Source organism: Neocloeon triangulifer, unplaced genomic scaffold (genome assembly GCF_031216515.1).
Source record: "Neocloeon triangulifer isolate White Clay Creek 2 clone unplaced genomic scaffold, ASM3121651v1 ptg000014l, whole genome shotgun sequence".
NCBI lineage: Eukaryota > Metazoa > Arthropoda > Insecta > Ephemeroptera > Baetidae > Neocloeon > Neocloeon triangulifer.
This window is the reverse complement of record NW_026775556.1, coordinates 21,096,226-21,115,805: the sequence shown is the minus strand read 5'-3', so window position 1 is coordinate 21,115,805 and position 19,580 is coordinate 21,096,226. Positions and strand designations below refer to the sequence as shown.

At 32.6% G+C, this 19,580-nt stretch overlaps 2 protein-coding genes across 6 annotated transcripts in view; both read left to right on the top strand.

The window, feature by feature from the left end:
- The window catches only part of LOC132200378 (hemicentin-2-like), a 121,029-nt gene that overhangs the window by 61,199 nt on the left and 40,250 nt on the right, over positions 1-19,580 (top strand). The gene's annotated exons all lie outside the window — the stretch shown is intronic.
- LOC132200543 (uncharacterized) lies at positions 12,877-19,291 on the top strand. 5 transcript variants are annotated; one of them, XM_059626073.1, is made up of 30 exons: positions 12,877-12,990; positions 13,784-13,894; positions 13,957-13,982; positions 14,033-14,085; positions 14,148-14,208; positions 14,260-14,407; positions 14,519-14,863; positions 14,919-15,036; positions 15,089-15,142; positions 15,196-15,223; positions 15,278-15,430; positions 15,478-15,728; positions 15,782-15,832; positions 15,892-15,925; positions 15,972-16,036; positions 16,089-16,433; positions 16,522-16,584; positions 16,653-16,683; positions 16,737-16,801; positions 16,860-16,977; positions 17,115-17,359; positions 17,415-17,549; positions 17,599-17,634; positions 17,781-17,898; positions 17,951-18,057; positions 18,126-18,203; positions 18,252-18,288; positions 18,426-18,496; positions 18,835-18,934; positions 18,984-19,291. In XM_059626073.1, exons 4-30 carry the CDS (start codon positions 14,035-14,037, stop codon positions 19,211-19,213), a joined length of 3,138 nt encoding a protein of 1,045 aa, XP_059482056.1. In that variant the 5' UTR covers positions 12,877-12,990; positions 13,784-13,894; positions 13,957-13,982; positions 14,033-14,034; the 3' UTR covers positions 19,214-19,291. The 5 variants fall into 5 exon arrangements, with proteins under 5 accessions (XP_059482056.1, XP_059482053.1, XP_059482052.1 ...); XM_059626072.1 differs by adding an exon at positions 13,044-13,104 and having other exon boundaries at positions 12,890-12,990; positions 13,784-13,897; positions 13,957-14,085; XM_059626070.1 differs by having other exon boundaries at positions 13,957-14,085.

Here is a 19,580-nt window from a genome sequence, read left to right as displayed (position 1 = left end):
CTATGATTAAGGTTTAAAAGTGAAATCATTAATTTGGTGTTAAATGAACACTCTTATAATTCGAATTTAGCTTCAAATTAAACAAGGAGTGGTTATTTAATAATAATAAAACTGGGGCAGCCTAGTCACTGCATCTCCAAACTATAATTTGCTTCATTGAAGGAGCGTAGAATTCGCAATTGAGTTAACCATAGCAAACTGACCTTATTTTTACAACTTTTTACATTTGCTTGTAAAATTTTTTGCTTAGGAACTTGGAAATTTTCTTGGCTCAAAATAAAATCTTCCCAACTCATTGATGCTTGAAACGTAAGAAAATCTCTTTTCAAATTGATATGCTGTTCATATAACAGTGAAAAGCCAGGGCAGCACGTCTATGAGCGAATTGTGTGTGTTGTAAGCATCAACGTCTACTTGCTCTAAATACACTTTTTTATAAAAGCAGTTGACAGCGCTATTTCTTATTTTCGTAGTTCAAAATACATTAATTCCCTTTCATTTTTTATTATTAAATATGCTATTCAGTTGGCAATTTGATACGCTTGTCCCAAAACAAATACTCATTAGTCGTTTCACGCTGGTCTATGATTAAGGTTTAAATGTGAAATCATAAATTTGGTGTTAAATGAACACTCTTATAATTCGAAATTAGCTTCAAATTAAACAAGGAGTGGTTATTTAATAATAATAAAACTGGGACAGCCTAGTCACTGCATCTCCAAACTATAATTTGCTTCATTGAAGGAGCGTAGATTTCGCAATTGAGCTAACCATAGCAAATTGACCTTATTTTTACAACTTTTTTACATTTGCTTGTAAAATTTTTTGCCCAGTAAATAGGAATTTTTCTTGGCTCAAAATAAAATCTTCCCAACTCATGAATGCTTGAAAAGAAAGAAAATCTCTTATCAAATTGATATGCTGTTCATATAACAGTGAAAAGCAAAGGCAGCACGTCTATGAGCGAATTGTGTGTGTTGTAAGCATAAACGTCTACTTGCTCTAATTACACTTTTTTATAAAAGCAGTTGAAAGCGCAATTTCTTATTTTCTTAGTTCAAAATACATTAATTCCCTTTCATTTTTTAGTATTAAATACGCTTTTCAGTTGGCAATTTGATACGCTTGTCACAAAACAAATACTCATTAGTCGTTTCATGCTGGTCTATGATTAAGGTTTAAAAGTGAAATCATAAATTTGGTGTTAAATGAACACTCTTATAATTCAAAATTAGCTTCAAATTAAACAAGGAGTGGTTATTAAATAATAATAAAACTGGGGCAGCTTAGTCACTGCATCTCCAAACTATAATTTGCTTCATTGAAGGAGCGTAGAATTCTCAATTGAGTTAACGATAGCAAATTGACCTTATTTTTACAACTTTTTTACATCTGCTTGTAAAATTTTTTGCCCAGGCACTAGGAATTTTTCTTGGCTCAAAATAAAATCTTCCCAACTCATTAATGCTTGAAACGTAAGAAAATCTCTTATCAAATTGATATGCTGTTCATATAACAGTGAAAAGCAAAGGCAGCACGTCTATGAGCGAATTGTGTCTGTTGTAAGCATAAACGTCTACTTGCTTTAATTACACTTTTTTATAAAAGCAGTTGACAGCGCTATTTCTTATTTTCGTAGTTCAAAATACATTAATTCCCTTTCATTTTTTATTATTAAATATGCTATTCAGTTGGCAATTTGATACGCTTGTCACAAAACAAATACTCATTAGTCGTTTCATGCTGGTCTATGATTAAGGTTTAAAAGTGAAATCATTAATTTGGTGTTAAATGAACACTCTTATAATTCGAATTTAGCTTCAAATTAAACAAGGAGTGGTTATTTAATAATAATAAAACTGGGGCAGCCTAGTCACTGCATCTCCAAACTATAATTTGCTTCATTGAAGGAGCGTAGAATTCGCAATTGAGTTAACCATAGCAAACTGACCTTATTTTTACAACTTTTTACATTTGCTTGTAAAATTTTTTGCCCAGGCACTAGGAATTTTTCTTGGCTCAAAATAAAATCTTCCCAACTCATTAATGCTTGAAACGTAAGAAAATCTCTTTTCAAATTGATATGCTGTTCATATAACAGTGAAAAGCCAGGGCAGCACGTCTATGAGCGAATTGTGTGTGTTGTAAGCATAAACGTCTACTTGCTCTAAATACACTTTTTTATAAAAGCAGTTGACAGCGCTATTTCATATTTTCGTAGTTCAAAATACATTAATTCCCTTTCATTTTTTATTATTAAATATGCTATTCAGTTGGCAATTTGATACGCTTGTCACAAAACAAATACTCATTAGTCGTTTCATGCTGGTCTATGATTAAGGTTTAAAAGTGAAATCATTAATTTGGTGTTAAATGAACACTCTTATAATTCGAATTTAGCTTCAAATTAAACAAGGAGTGGTTATTTAATAATAATAAAACTGGGGCAGCCTAGTCACTGCATCTCCAAACTATAATTTGCTTCATTGAAGGAGCGTAGAATTCGCAATTGAGTTAACCATAGCAAACTGACCTTATTTTTACAACTTTTTACATTTGCTTGTAAAATTTTTTGCTTAGGAACTTGGAAATTTTCTTGGCTCAAAATAAAATCTTCCCAACTCATTGATGCTTGAAACGTAAGAAAATCTCTTTTCAAATTGATATGCTGTTCATATAACAGTGAAAAGCCAGGGCAGCACGTCTATGAGCGAATTGTGTGTGTTGTAAGCATCAACGTCTACTTGCTCTAAATACACTTTTTTATAAAAGCAGTTGACAGCGCTATTTCTTATTTTCGTAGTTCAAAATACATTAATTCCCTTTCATTTTTTATTATTAAATATGCTATTCAGTTGGCAATTTGATACGCTTGTCCCAAAACAAATACTCATTAGTCGTTTCACGCTGGTCTATGATTAAGGTTTAAATGTGAAATCATAAATTTGGTGTTAAATGAACACTCTTATAATTCGAAATTAGCTTCAAATTAAACAAGGAGTGGTTATTTAATAATAATAAAACTGGGACAGCCTAGTCACTGCATCTCCAAACTATAATTTGCTTCATTGAAGGAGCGTAGATTTCGCAATTGAGCTAACCATAGCAAATTGACCTTATTTTTACAACTTTTTTACATTTGCTTGTAAAATTTTTTGCCCAGTAAATAGGAATTTTTCTTGGCTCAAAATAAAATCTTCCCAACTCATGAATGCTTGAAAAGAAAGAAAATCTCTTATCAAATTGATATGCTGTTCATATAACAGTGAAAAGCAAAGGCAGCACGTCTATGAGCGAATTGTGTGTGTTGTAAGCATAAACGTCTACTTGCTTTAATTACACTTTTTTATAAAAGCAGTTGCCAGCGCAATTTCTTATTTTCTTAGTTCAAAATACATTAATTCCCTTTCATTTTTTATTATTAAATATGCTATTCAGTTGGCAATTTGATACGCTTGTCACAAAACAAATACTCATTAGTCGTTTCATGCTGGTCTATGATTAAGGTTTAAATGAGAAATCATAAAAATGGTGTTAAATGAACACTCTTAAAATTCGAAATTAGCTTCTAATTAAACAAGGAGTGGTTATTTAATAATAATAAAACTGGGACAGCCTAGTCACTGCATCTCCAAACTATAATTTGCTTCATTGAAGGAGCGTAGAATTCGCAATTGAGTTAACCATAGCAAATTGACCTTATTTTTAAAACTTTTTTACATTTGCTTGTAAAATTTTTTGCCCAGTAAATAGGAATTTTTCTTGGCTCAAAATAAAATCTTCCCAACTCATGAATGCTTGAAAAGAAAGAAAATCTCTTATCAAATTGATATGCTGTTCATATAACAGTGAAAAGCAAAGGCAGCACGTCTATGAGCGAATTGTGTGTGTTGTAAGCATAAACGTCTACTTGCTCTAATTACACTTTTTTATAAAAGCAGTTGAAAGCGCAATTTCTTATTTTCTTAGTTCAAAATACATTAATTCCCTTTCATTTTTTAGTATTAAATACGCTTTTCAGTTGGCAATTTGATACGCTTGTCACAAAACAAATACTCATTAGTCGTTTCATGCTGGTCTATGATTAAGGTTTAAAAGTGAAATCATAAATTTGGTGTTAAATGAACACTCTTATAATTCAAAATTAGCTTCAAATTAAACAAGGAGTGGTTATTAAATAATAATAAAACTGGGGCAGCTTAGTCACTGCATCTCCAAACTATAATTTGCTTCATTGAAGGAGCGTAGAATTCTCAATTGAGTTAACGATAGCAAATTGACCTTATTTTTACAACTTTTTTACATCTGCTTGTAAAATTTTTTGCCCAGGCACTAGGAATTTTTCTTGGCTCAAAATAAAATCTTCCCAACTCATTAATGCTTGAAACGTAAGAAAATCTCTTATCAAATTGATATGCTGTTCATATAACAGTGAAAAGCAAAGGCAGCACGTCTATGAGCGAATTGTGTCTGTTGTAAGCATAAACGTCTACTTGCTTTAATTACACTTTTTTATAAAAGCAGTTGACAGCGCTATTTCTTATTTTCGTAGTTCAAAATACATTAATTCCCTTTCATTTTTTATTATTAAATATGCTATTCAGTTGGCAATTTGATACGCTTGTCACAAAACAAATACTCATTAGTCGTTTCATGCTGGTCTATGATTAAGGTTTAAAAGTGAAATCATTAATTTGGTGTTAAATGAACACTCTTATAATTCGAAATTAGCTTCAAATTAAACAAGGAGTGGTTATTTAATAATAATAAAACTGGGGCAGCCTAGTCACTGCATCTCCAAACTATAATTTGCTTCATTGAAGGAGCGTAGAATTCGCAATTGAGTTAACCATAGCAAACTGACCTTATTTTTACAACTTTTTACATTTGCTTGTAAAATTTTTTGCCCAGGCACTAGGAATTTTTCTTGGCTCAAAATAAAATCTTCCCAACTCATTAATGCTTGAAACGTAAGAAAATCTCTTTTCAAATTGATATGCTGTTCATATAACAGTGAAAAGCCAGGGCAGCACGTCTATGAGCGAATTGTGTGTGTTGTAAGCATAAACGTCTACTTGCTCTAAATACACTTTTTTATAAAAGCAGTTGACAGCGCTATTTCTTATTTTCGTAGTTCAAAATACATTAATTCCCTTTCATTTTTTATTATTAAATATGCTATTCAGTTGGCAATTTGATACGCTTGTCACAAAACAAATACTCATTAGTCGTTTCATGCTGGTCTATGATTAAGGTTTAAAAGTGAAATCATGAATTTGATGTTAAATGAACACTATTATAATTCGAAATTAGCTTCAAATTAAACAAGCAGTGGTTATTTAATAATAATAAAACTGGGACTGCCTAGTCACTGCATCTCCAAACTATAATTTGCCTCATTGAAGGAGCGTAGAATTAGCAATTGAGTTAACCATAGCAAACTGACCTTATTTTTACAACTTTTTACATTTGCTTGTAAAATTTTTTGCCCATGCACTAGGAATTTTTCTTGGCTCAAAATAAAATCTTCCCAACTCATTAATGCTTGAAACGTAAGAAAATCTCTAATCAAATTGATATGCTGTTCATATAACAGTGAAAAGCAAAGGCAGCACGTCTATGAGCGAATTGTGTCTGTTGTAAGCATAAACGTCTACTTGCTTTAATTACACTTTTTTATAAAAGCAGTTGAAAGCGCTATTTCATATTTTCGTAGTTCTAAATTCATTATTTCCCTTTCATTTTATATTATTAAATACGCTTTTCAGTTGGCAATTTGTTACGCTTGTCACAAAACAAATACTCATTAGTCGTTTCATGCTGGTCTATGATTAAGGTTTAAAAGTGAAATCATTAATTTGGTGTTAAATGAACGCTCTTATAATTCGAAATTAGCTTCAAATTAAACAAGGAGTGGTTATTTTATAATAATAAAACTGGGGCAGTCTAGTCACTGCATCTCCAAACTATAATTTGCTTCATTGAAGGAGCGTAGAATTCGCAATTGAGTTAACCATAGCAAACTGACCTTATTTTTACAACTTTTTACATTTGCTTGTAAAATTTTTTGCTTAGGAACTTGGAAATTTTCTTGGCTCAAAATAAAATCTTCCCAACTCATTGATGCTTGAAACGTAAGAAAATCTCTTTTCAAATTGATATGCTGTTCATATAACAGTGAAAAGCCAGGGCAGCACGTCTATGAGCGAATTGTGTGTGTTGTAAGCATAAACGTCTACTTGCTCTAAATACACTTTTTTATAAAAGCAGTTGACAGCGCTATTTCTTATTTTCGTAGTTCAAAATACATTAATTCCCTTTCATTTTTTATTATTAAATATGCTATTCAGTTGGCAATTTGATACGCTTGTCACAAAACAAATACTCATTAGTCGTTTCATGCTGGTCTATGATTAATGTTTAAATGTGAAATCATAAATTTGGTGTTAAATGAACACTCTTTTAATTGGAAATTAGCTTCAAATTAAACAAGGAGTGGTTATTTAATATTAATAAAACTGGGGCAGCGTAGTCACTGCATCTCCAAACTATAATTTGCTTCATTGAAGGAGCGTAGAATTCGCCATTGAGTTAACCACAGCAAACTGACCTTATTTTTACAACTTTTTACATTTGCTTGTAAATTTTTTTGCCAAGGCACTAGGAATTTTTCTTGGCTCAAAATATAATCTTCCCAACTCATTATTGCTTGAAACGAAAGAAAATCTCTTATCAAATTGATATGCTGTTCATATAACAGTGAAAAGCCAGGGCAGCACGTCTATGAGCGAATTGTGTGTGTTGTAAGCATAAACGTCTACTTGCTCTAATTACAAATTTTTATAAAAGCAGTTGACAGCGCTATTTCATATTTTCGTAGTTCAAAATACATTAATTCCCTTTCATTTTTTATTATTAAATATGCTATTTAGTTGGCAATTTGATACGCTTGTCACAAAACAAATACTCATTAGTCGTTTCATGCTGGTCTATGATTAAGGTTTAAATGTGAAATCATTAATTTGGTGTTAAATGAACGCTCTTATAATTCGAAATTAGCTTCAAATTAAACAAGCAGTGGTTATTTAATACTAATAAAACTGGGACTGCCTAGTCACTGCATCTCCAAACTATAATTTGCTTCATTGAAGGAGCGTAGAATTCGCAATTGAGTTAACCATAGCAAACTGACCTTATTTTTACAACTTTTTACATTTGCTTGTAAAATTTTTTGCTTAGGAACTTGGAAATTTTCTTGGCTCAAAATAAAATCTTCCCAACTCATTGATGCTTGAAACGTAAGAAAATCTCTTTTCAAATTGATATGCTGTTCATATAACAGTGAAAAGCCAGGGCAGCACGTCTATGAGCGAATTGTGTGTGTTGTAAGCATAAACGTCTACTTGCTCTAAATACACTTTTTTATAAAAGCAGTTGACAGCGCTATTTCTTATTTTCGTATTTCAAAATACATTAATTCCATTTCATTTTTTATTATTGACTATGCTATTCAGTTGGCAATTTGATACGCTTGTCACAAAACAAATACTCATTAGTCGTTTCATGCTGGTCTATGATTAAGGTTTAAAAGTGAAATCATAAATTTGGTGTTAAATGAACACTCTTATAATTCGAAATTAGCTTAAATTAAACAAGGAGTGGTTTTTGATTTTTATATTAAATTTGTATTTTCCTTTTTTGTTATTCATATAATTAAAATTTTGGGTCTTGGGTCTTGTATCAATTTTGGATAGTAGATAACTTTGATGGCAACCAACAAGCTAGCATTTTTAATCTAATTTTAATAAATTAAATTATTTATTAATAAATATAAATAATAATTTCTTTACATTTTCTAATGACGACGAAGCATAGGCAACCAACAAAATTTTTTAATATTGACAATATATATAATTTTTTGAAGAAATGTTTTGCAACAAATAAATTAATGACATATATTATGTATTAAAGCTTAGAAAATGACATGTTTAACAGTGAAATTAATGTTTTTACCTTTTAGAGTATTTTTTATTGTTTTACTTATAAAATAAGTATTAACTTCTTAAATTTTCATCTCTTATATCAATAATAAACCAAATTTTCTGATTTAATTATTATATCCCCCTATTTTTAAACTATTTTGCTAGTGGTCACTAAATAACGATGTATCAAAAACCACTTTTCCATTGCACAGCAACGAAAGAAATGGTTAATTAGTTCCCAGAAAGAAATTTGAATCAAAACGTTTACAACCCGTAATTAATATTTCAACACGAACGGGCCAGGAGAAAACAAAGCTCCAAAAACACGCAAGCCCGCAGTCCATTCCCTCCCATATTAATATTGCAGCAAGCTTAAGAGCCGTTGCTTTCTGCTGGAAAATTAAAATCTTCTCTCCGGCATGAAAAATTGGTGGGGCCTAAGGCCGCAGAAAATATTAATAATAGAAATAATGCTGTTCAACCAGGCATGATATTTGCCTCGCAAGTCGGAATTCATTTTATTCCTCGGCGCGCAAAAGGAGTTCAGAATAAATCCTCTTAACTTGAGGATACGAAATTCTCCCGAGGCTTCCGGGAGGAAAAAGAAGGAGAAAGGTCGGAGCAGCGCAGCGTTTGCATTAAAGCAGCCGTTTTTCGCTTCTCCGCCTCGAGTGCGCCCATACATATCCAAATTCAATAATAAAACGCACTGTGGCCTCCAATAATAAAATAAAATCCTTCCCGAGGACAAAACAGCCTGCATTGTTATTGCGGCAGTAAAAGCTTATTGAGGGGGCGCTAATTGCCACTTGAAATATTTCACTGCTAATTATACGCTTGAAAATCGAGGAAACTCTCATTTAAAATTTAATTCTGATTATACAATTTCCACCCTTTCCTGCGAAGAAGCATAAAATATTAAATGTCTTTGTGAAACATGAAATTTATGCAAATGAGCCAGAGATTTAAGATACTTATGAGAAAATTGATATTATCTGTTCCTTTTTTATTATACAAGTTCCAAGAATGCAGAATAATTGTGCACTGTGCTAATGCAATTAGAAGCAATTAAAATAACACAGCAGGTACGTTGCTGATGAAAAGGAAGGAAGACGACGGGAGCTTTTCCTTGAATAGGGATTTTATTCATTGGCTCTTTAATTAATGCCTTCGGGGAAAGAGATTTTTCACTCTAGTTTCTCGATGCAGTCTGTTAAAAGCTTTTGAAAAGTCTTTGCATAAAGTAAAAATTGATTTCATTAGAGAGAACTTAATGCATCCAAAAGCTTTTAGCTTCGCAATTAAAAAAAAGACTAGAAATTAATATTTGTAATGCACTTCTTAAGCGTGATATATTCATATTTTCTATTTAAACCTCTCCATGAAAAACTAAAAAAGGATTAAAATATTATATTGCACAATTTAGCAAGATTTTTTTATTTATATTTTCAAAATCAATCAAAAAAGGAAAAGGAGTTTAAAAAATTATTTGGATTTATTTCAAACCATGTGACTTCTCTTTAGCTAAAAAATTTAAATCATTCCATATTCGTGCACAAAAGTAAAATTCCTTGATATTAAAAAAAGTCCCTGGGATAAATAAAAATCTTGTTTGGTGGAAAGAAGGTCACAGATTCGCTTTGAGCTGGATGATTGTGAGTTACGGCGGCGCAGCATCTTTTCCGCAGTGCCATTTTCACCTAGTTAGCCTCGGACAGATTTCCTGCTCAAGCTGCTGCTTCATTGCATTAGTCCACTTTGTCTTATGAGATTATCGATTCAAGCCGGACAATCTCGACCGAGTGCCATCCTCCATAAAGTATCGAGCAGGAAGTTGTCTTCCAGCTTTTAGCTCTCGCTCCACGACCATTTTCCAGCATCGTCTGCTTTCTTTTTTCTTCCTTCCCCGACAACGAGCCAACTTGTGCTCTTCCATTCTTACGTGTCCGATGAGCAGACACACTGTATTCTCTTCTCCCCTCGACATGCGTATATGGAGGTGCGTCTCAAGAGACCACCGTGTTCACAGTAACTCGCCAAACTCGAGACAAAATACTGCCGCGGAAAAGCAGCAGTCAAGAGCCTGAGGCCATGACTCTGGAAAGACGCAGAAAAATTCTTTTTTATTCTAATTTAGGACTGAAACACTTGGATCGCGCTCGCAGATTGTTATTTTAAAAATATGAACTAATGTAATATTATTTGACGTTTTTCGTTTAAATGATTTCAGTTCCTCCAAAAACACCTTTCCAGGCTGCTTAATTACACATTTAGAAATTTGAAGTTAAAAAAACTAATTAGAACAGAAAAAACACGTGCACTAAAAACTATTTGAAGAAATAATATTATTTGTATTTTAATAAAAATATTTAAAAATTCTTTAAAAAAAACTTAAATTATTACACTTTTAATACAATAATAATTTAATAAGTTTCATCTACTCATCTGCAAATATTTTGAAATATTTTTTGAAAATTAAAATAAAAAATTTATGCCTTAAAAAAATTGACAATTAAAAATATTTCGCCAAACTTTAAATCTATTAATTGTAATTTAGGTCTAAATTTCATAATTTTTATTAAAATATCTTTTATCTGATTGTGTTTGTATGTGCGTGGGTTTTTTAGTAAAAAAACGCAACCTGTTTGGAAAACAAAGGGTTATATTTCCTCCTAAGAACCAGGGCTTGTCGCAATCATTACATCCTCGTCCCTGGTTGTGTGTATCCGCTGTGCAAAGAAAAGCCTCGTCCTTTCCTGCTGCTAATTCTTTGTCGTTGCAAGACAATTTCGCTCCCCGCGTTCCCTCCGGTCGCTTTTTCTTCCGCGTCTCTTCTGTCTCAGGAGGATTTAATTTGATTTCGTTCCCTGACAATTGATACTCTCCTTGAGCAGAATGGAAGACCGTCTCGGCTGCAGGGGGAACGAGAGAGAAAAAGAGAATCAAAAAGCAGCAAACGCGCGCGGGGAGCAATGTTTAACTCGAGTAGCCAAAATGCACCCGAGTGGTAAATAAAATTCACAAATCCAAATCCCGACTGTGATAAGTTGTCATTTACTTTGATGTAGTTAAAAGAAAGCTGCTTAGTTTTGGTAATCTGAAAATGCAGTTATATGAGACCCTCAAATTTTACTTTCTGACACTCAATTTCAATTATAAGTGGACAGGGATTTTTTAATTTAATCAGACGATTGATGAACTGATAAAAACCTGTCAGAAAACATACTTTTTGATAAATAGGTCCATTTTCTATTGAATTTCTGAATAATTTGCTTCCAGAATACATTAATATTCGACCTTTTTATATAACATCTTAACTTAAAAATATCCTTTTTTAGAATTAGAAGGAAAAAAAACAACATTTGAGATGTTCTTTTCCAGGGTTTTATAAGGAAGACAAAATTTCCAAATAATCAAAAAAAATTTTTTTGAATTCAAGTCATATTTTGTTTTTTCCATCAAATAAACGATCCTCTTGTTTTCTCATTTTACAAGTAAAATATTTTTTTATAATTTATACATTTGAAAGGCTTTTCCCGTGAAGTATGGAACTTGGACCTAGTTAGCTGGCGGGGACGAAATGAATCTACTGCGCCGAGCGATGATGCAATTTACGAGTGGGGAATATAAAAATGAGGAAATATAACATTACGGCCGTAAAAGTGATAGACGCGAACTGGAGCTAGAGAGAATGAACAAGATTGATGAACATTTATGCGCGGGCGAGGAACGGGGCGGATGGGGATATTTTCACCCTCGAGTGCGCCCTTCTTCGGCAAACTGCGCGCTGGCTGTACTGGGGCGCACGCAGTTACCCTACATAGGCGCCGAGAGCAGCCACTTTTTGCACTCAGTATGCTTGATTGCCCGCCTAGAGCGCACATTGTTCATCCTTGCAGCCTCTTTCAGGACCGAATTCTCAGGGGGAGAGAGAGAAAGGGAGGGACAGGCAAATGGGTCTGCTTTTTGTGTTTTTCCGCCCGTGGGCTGCTTTCTGGAGGATGAAATAAAAAGTGACTCCATTGGACGTCCACGTATAGAAGAATTCCCTCTGACAATAGACAATAAAATCTTTCATTGCTTTTTTTGTTTTCTGGCTGATTGCGGGAAAAAGTTGTCTTTAAAAGCTCTTTTCATTGCCAAGTATCTCTAATTGAAGCGAAGGTTCAATATCTTTTCAATGATTGATTTATTGTTACTATTTGAAACAAAATTATAAAAAACTAACGTTATAATAAATAAATCAATATAGTCAGATTCTCCTAGCAAACGCTTGCACATAATGACAGGTTATTTCATAATATAAATCTTTTTGTTGTGGAATATTTAAATTATTTTAGACATAATGGTATCGCATATTGATAATAGAAATATCAAACTTATGAAATATGTTTAAAATACAAATTTATATGATTGAAAATATTTAGACTACTTAATTGCAAAACTTACTTAAACCAATTATTAAATACTTGGTTGTTAATAAAATTATTAATTTAGAGGAATTCATAAGTATGAATGATCTGCTATTATTCAAAATATGATAATCATTGCTAATTATTTATCAAAGATTAAGTAAAATTTAGGACACAGTGATTTTCAGCAGGACTGTTAATTATAATTAATTAATTAAACGTAAGAAATTGTTCTTCTTTTTTTCAAAAGAAATCACCTGCTAGTGCTGGCGCTAATTTATGACAATTGACTGGTTGAGTTTTACTGAGTTTTACCAAGAATTCCATGCAATGCGCCATACTGATGAGCATTACGGAAGTCAGAACAAATAAAATCATTGAGTTCCGCTCTTTGCGCTGAACCTTTGGTGGGGAGTGCATGATAGTAGTGGGAAATGGTAATAATGTACAGTATAAATAATAATTCAATATTTTGTAATAACAGAAAAGCCAACCCGACACAAGTCTGGCATAGTTAGTTTTCATATTTGGGGCCAACAGAAATGAGGTGGAATTTTCTGTTGCTGTCGTCGTTTATAGTTTTAAAATTTACTAAGGTATTTACATATTTGTTCATATTAATTTGTATTTAGTGGTAATTAATCAACAGGTTAGTTCCGCAAAAGAGGAAGTGGCACAAGTTAGACGAAACTCGAAATTACCAAAGAACGGTATTAATTTCAAAGCGTGTGCATAAAATATTAACAAAATTAAACAATACTCAAATTTTTTTCTCAATTTGACTTGATTTGTCAAGAATAAACAACAATAATACAGCAATGAATTCAATCCGAAAACCAAATCCACAGAGTAAATTAAATTACTTTGCAACACTAGAAAACATTTATTTAATCTTCAATTGAATTGATTTTTGATTCGCACCATAAACTTATAAAACAAATTCATCAATAACCAACAAAATGTTTTAAATTACTTTAAGACTTAATTAAGATGCATACAAAACTAACGGGCTCACGCCAAGTGACTCTGGAGTAATGGCTAATTACGTCATGTGCGGACCTCTACCTTATTAATTTAAAGTTAATTGATGATAGTTAATTTGGAATTATTTTTATCAAATATTATAGATAATACAAGTTATTAAATTTTGATACTGATTAAAAAAAACGCAGCCTAAGATCTAATTCAATAAAATTTGATTAGTAAAAACACAAAATTAGGATGCTGTCATTTCAATTGCATGATATTCTTGAGATTTTTCCTCTGAGAAAGGAGCAATTTGCAATAATACTTGAGGAGTGAGCAGAACATCATGCATAATTCATTTGCCAGCTCCAAATAGAACGAGAGAGAAAAGGCGAATAAAAAAGCAATAATTTTTAATTCTAGTAGCCAAAATGCACCTATTAAGTGGTTAACAAAAATCACTGACGTGCATAGAAGAATATCGGAAATCAACACAAATAAAATTATTGACCCGCACTATCGCTGGACCAATTAGTGGCGAGGAATATATAATTATACAGATACAATAATTCAAAATTTTCGATATTTTATAATAGTGAAGTGAAGTTGCATCCCAGCAAACGTCAGACATAATTATATCCCAGTTAGTTACTCATACATAGTGGTCAACAGATATGAGGTGGCACAATTTTCTATCCACGCTTTTAGTTTTAACATTTGCTGAGGTATTTTTGAAATTTTTATAATTTATTTTATTTAAAGGATTACTTTTATAATTAATCAATAGGTGATTTTTGGAAAGGCGAGAGTGACAAAAGTTGGGCAAAATGTGAAATTACTGAAACAAGGTGAGAATCAGAAAGTGGGGAGAAAAGCATTAACGAAATACAAAATTTCAGGCAGAAGATTTCCAATAATCAAATGCTGCGGTCATCTGAAATGCTCAGCTCAGTTTTCAAAGCTTTCTGCGTCGACTAGTTCAAAAGGAAACAGCTCAAACAGCTCTAAAAATGCCGATAAATTTGACCCAAAAACCAAACCAACTGAGTAAATTTGATTAATATTTAAATAATTTAATTTATTTAATCTATAATTATAATAGTATTCAATCTGTAAGCAAAATTCAAGTGCACATTAATTTTTGCCCTTCATTAACAGAATTGACCAAATTTATTTCAAATCAACATTGCGTCAAATAAATTCAAAAACTGAGACGCAAAAGAGAACTGCATCTCCCGCCACTGATGTACCCGTTGACGATCTTAGCTCAATTTCTGAGCAACAAATTCTGGAGAAAACGTCAACAAGCGAAATTGCGTCGTCAGACGTCACATTTTACAGCAGCACGTCGATGGGCCTCGTTGGATCCAAAAGCACGGATGCAGATGTAATTAAAATCAGCGGCCATTACACTAGTGCGGGCACGCATCCTGCAATTACAGAGTACATTTCAAATCAAAACATCATAACAAACGAAATTTCGCAACTGACAGCGTCAGATACGTAAAGATGTGCGGAAAATGAAAAATAAATTTCAATTCATTCGTATGAAATCTAGATTGACGATCACTTCAATTTATCAAGAGTCAAGTCCTTCCTCTACGACATTAGTAATAACTAAATTACCCTCGATAGCTACTTCAACAAACACATTATCTACATCAAGTTCAATAAATGTACTTCTTTCGATCACATAAAAAAAATCAATAACAACAAGATTTAAATTAGGCCGCACAATGTGAAGCATCAAGATGCGAAAAACTGATATTCAATGAAAGCACCGTATTTTAAATTAATTGAAATTTTATCAAATCTCATTAATTTTACCTTTCTAGAGTGATGCCCTTCAAATTCGCAGTAAAGGTATTTAAAATCACTGAGCATTGAACATTTCTTATTAAAAAATATTCACTGCAGGAAAATCAATTGTGAAAAATGGAAAAACGTATTTGCTGGTGCCGAATGGCGAGTCTCAAGCACAAGCTGCCAAAAACTGCTTCTCTCTGAACATGTCCCTTGTGGCCATACCGGACGTTACAAAAATTAAATCCATTCATCAAATTTTAAAAGGTCTTTTTTATAAATAATTTAATATCAAATTTTACTTAATAATGAAGATCTGGACGTTTCAAATATTTGGACCGTGGGATCGAACGAAGGAAACGGCTCTTGTCTGAACTACAAGTTAAATTTTGCTTGGTGTCTGACAAACGTGGACATTACTGCTGAAATTTCAGCCAAAATCAACGGATCCAGTTCTGCAGATTTGGGGCAGAAAGCTTTGGTTTTGGTTGCTGACAGCACCGGTGCTAATTTTTTTGCACTTCCCTCCAGTAACAAACTGCCATATTTGTGCGAGCTTAATCCCGTATAATTTTTATAAACATAATTTTTTTCTCCTTACTTATTTAAATTTTTTAGATGAAAACAAAATCTGAAGATACGTGCCCATCACTGGTTAGCGCGAAAAATGTTGGTTTAATTGGAAAAGAGTTTATAACTAATTTGAAAGTATTTTTTTTTCCAATCAGAATTCACTGTTTGACAAGAGTGGAAACTTAAAAGGTCAGCATAATTGCATTCAATCGCAATAATTTAATTTAATTTTCAGACGGAGAAAAATATGGAAAGTGGATAAAAGTCTGCAAGAAAATGTATCTTTTTTCTAACCAACTCGTAAAACAATGGTCTGATTTCTAGTGCATATTTTCATTGAATTTCAATTAAGGGAACGTGGCAGCAAAGTTGGGACACGTGTAACAGCCTCGGTATGCGTCCCGTGTGGTTTCAGGACGCGTCTGATATGGAGTGTCTTTCGAACGCTACCAAAAGTAACTGGACTTTGAACTACAATTACTGGACGGCAGGGCGGTCGCAGGGGTCGTGGGGTCAGTGGGCTTGGTGCACCCCCAATGGCCCCCTCATCTTACCCGACTCACTTTTGTGGGCAGATGGACAGCCGGACAATGCAATTCCGGACGAAATGTGTCTGCACCTACGGGTTGGCAAAAACGGCTCCGATCTCGCACTCTCCGACCGAAACTGCTCAAACAAATATGTCATCGCTTGTCAGGTTGCGAAAATGTGTTTCAATAGTAAAAGTTGGGCATAATCACTAAAAAAATAATTCAAATAAAAATTTTAAAATACTTAAATTTCAGGGCACTACAAGTCTCTCGACACTTTGCAATAAGCCAAGTTGTCCCTCCAAGTGCGAGAAAAGCGTAAATAAACTCAAATAAATGCAGAATATTGTCAATAATTAATTGAATCAAATAATTTAATTATATAGAACTCACTCTTTACTGGGAATAATGTCACCAGTTTGAATGAATTAATACTAAAAATATCATGCTTATAATTTTAACTATAATAGATCTCTTTGCCCACGGTCAGTGGAACTCTGGATGTGGGAAGGAATATTTGTTTTCGTCAAAATCAGTGCTAAATAACACATTTAAAATTAAACCTAATTAAATTTATAGATTTTAATTAACAGATGATTTGGGCAGACGCTTGGACATACTGTTGTTCTCTTGGCATGAAATTAACCTCAATTGAGGCTGTGAATGAATTGCAGTGTTTAACAAATATGGTAGCAAAATATCCTGCAGCAGGTATTTTTTACGTAACCTTTTTTATATATTTATTTATTTACAACACGTATTATTATTTTTATTTATATTTACTACCATGAAAATTAATGATTTTATCTTTTTTTTATTATGTTAATTTTATTAAACTGGGTTTAAAGTTTATCCAGATCAAACTGGGAGAGATTTTTGGACCTCAGGGAGCAACACAGGGTGTCCAGGTCCTCACTTTTGGTGCTCAGAGAGCGAAATATTAAAAATCGAGGAAATCGCCAATTGGAAAAACGGAAAATTCCCGACGGAAGAAGCGGAAATGTGTATTTTCTTGAATCTTTCAAACACAACCGTGAACCAAACATATCTCGGAGAAGGAAGTTGCACTTTAAAGAAACCTTTTATTTGCGAAGTAAATTGTTTCATGCATTTTTGATAGCTTTTATTTCATATATTATTTCTCCAAGACTTTAAAGGCTGCAAGCAAATCCGTTCAAATTAAAACGTCTTGTCAGGAAATTTGGAATGTGTCAGACCTTCAAATAGATCAAATCATAATGAATAAATCAGGTGACGTTACCACTCAGGAACGCAATCTTAAAGTATGATTTTTTAAATAAAAAACAAAATTTTTTTTAATACTTTTATTAGTGTTACATCAGGTGTTGCGGGAAAAAAGGAAATATGGTGAGTTAAATTTTCTAGTATTAAGAATTTTCATAATTATAGGCTGCAATAATAAGCTTGAAATGAATGGATCAATGAACTATACTTTTTGAAAATTTTCAATCAATTTCGATTTTCATGGGTTTACAAAATTGCATGTTGTCCAGATAAAAGGTGGAAATATGGTGTCAGATCAAATTCTACGTGGGCTAGAAGACCTTAGCTCCAACGATGATCTCGGATTGCAATCTGCTTTCACTGGTTTCGATTCCTGCTCCACAATTAGTTTATTAACTTGCTTGTTTCTATGCATTATATGAATTAATATGATAACCAGATCACAATGACGAGTGCGAGGCCATGGCTAAGATTTTCCAATGTGGAAAAAAGACCGCGCCGGAACTTACTCTTGGGCTTGTTTCTTTAAACAAAGGCGTAGAAACCGTGTGATGAGCATTTTTTTTACTTAAAATTATATTCTTAAATTCTAATAATATTTATCACATATTCAGGTGCTTCCATCCCCAGCAGGGAGCATCAACACAAAATATCGAGTGTGCCCCGCTCAATTTTCTCCTTGCACACCGGATGTAATTTTCATTATTATTTTTTTCTACTTAAACTTATTTTTGAATTAGCTAATAAAAATTAACGAGCTGAAGACTACCGGTAACTGTAAGATTTCCTTTGATACTTATTTTTACATTTTTTAATTTAAAATGATGATGCTGTGAATGCATAATTACTGTTCAATTCTGTATAATATTCTATCAATTATCATCATTATCTAAATTATGTCGTTCGACAATCAGTGTCAACAGGAGGTGAATTACTAACCACATCAACGGGTAAAAAGTATTTCTGGAAGTTCGTAACTAGCGTGGTGAGTTGAAATATTAAAAAATAGATTGAGTCAAAAAAATTATATCCCTGAAGGGGGCTGATATTGGAATCAATTTAAGTGAATTGCGAATGATGATTTGATTAATTCGAGACTGGGGGCTCTAAATTTTGCTTACATTTTACTTATAAAGTACAGAGCAGAAGTGTTTGAATTTGGAATATAATAATTAAGCTAAATGACGAAATGAATGATTCCCTCTCTCCTCCAATTTTTTCAAATATTTATAATTTTATTTTAGTTCAATTTTTTAAATATCCGTCCCTCCTAATCAAACGATTAATATTTAGTAACAGGGTCTTTCAATATTAAAATACTAGAATTTGGCACAAGCCCAAGCACTGTGCTGTGAACTTGGAGGAAATCTTATAACATTTGAAACGCTGAGTGATTACAACGCGTTTGTGGCAATAAAACCTGGTTTGTGTTTACAATTGATTCAAAATTCCTCACTAATTTTGCCACACAGCAATGACCGGCAAATGGGGCTATATTTATCCAACTTTTGACAATGGTGACGGTACGGACAGTTGGTGCTCAAATTTTAAGAAACTGCCCGTTGGACTTATCGTGGACATTAACCAGTTCTACCGTAATGTTGCAAAAAATAATCAACTTTACCTCAACGCTATCGGGCTTACGTTAAATAGCGTCGGATCAGTGGCAAGTTTCGCCATATGTGGACCTCTGCCTTATTGATTTGAAGTTAATCGATGGAAAAATTTTAACTTGAACTTACTAAGCCTATTTGATTCACCCGACTTGATTGGCAATTAATTAGAGCAGTAATAATTTGCAACTAAACTTAAATTTATTACAATAAAATTATAGTTGCTGTACATAATTTTTTTTTTATTTCTACAAAATTGAGTACAATTTAAAAAAAAAAAATATCTATGATTATCGTCTAATTCAGTAATTGGTGATGAGATCTTATTTAAAAACAATCATAAATCATAAATATTATTACAAAGAAAATTTTATGCCAAAAGTGTGCAAATAGAAATAAAAGTTTTACTTAAAATAGTTTAAAAAAAAAATTAAAACGGGTTAGAAAATCGGGTTC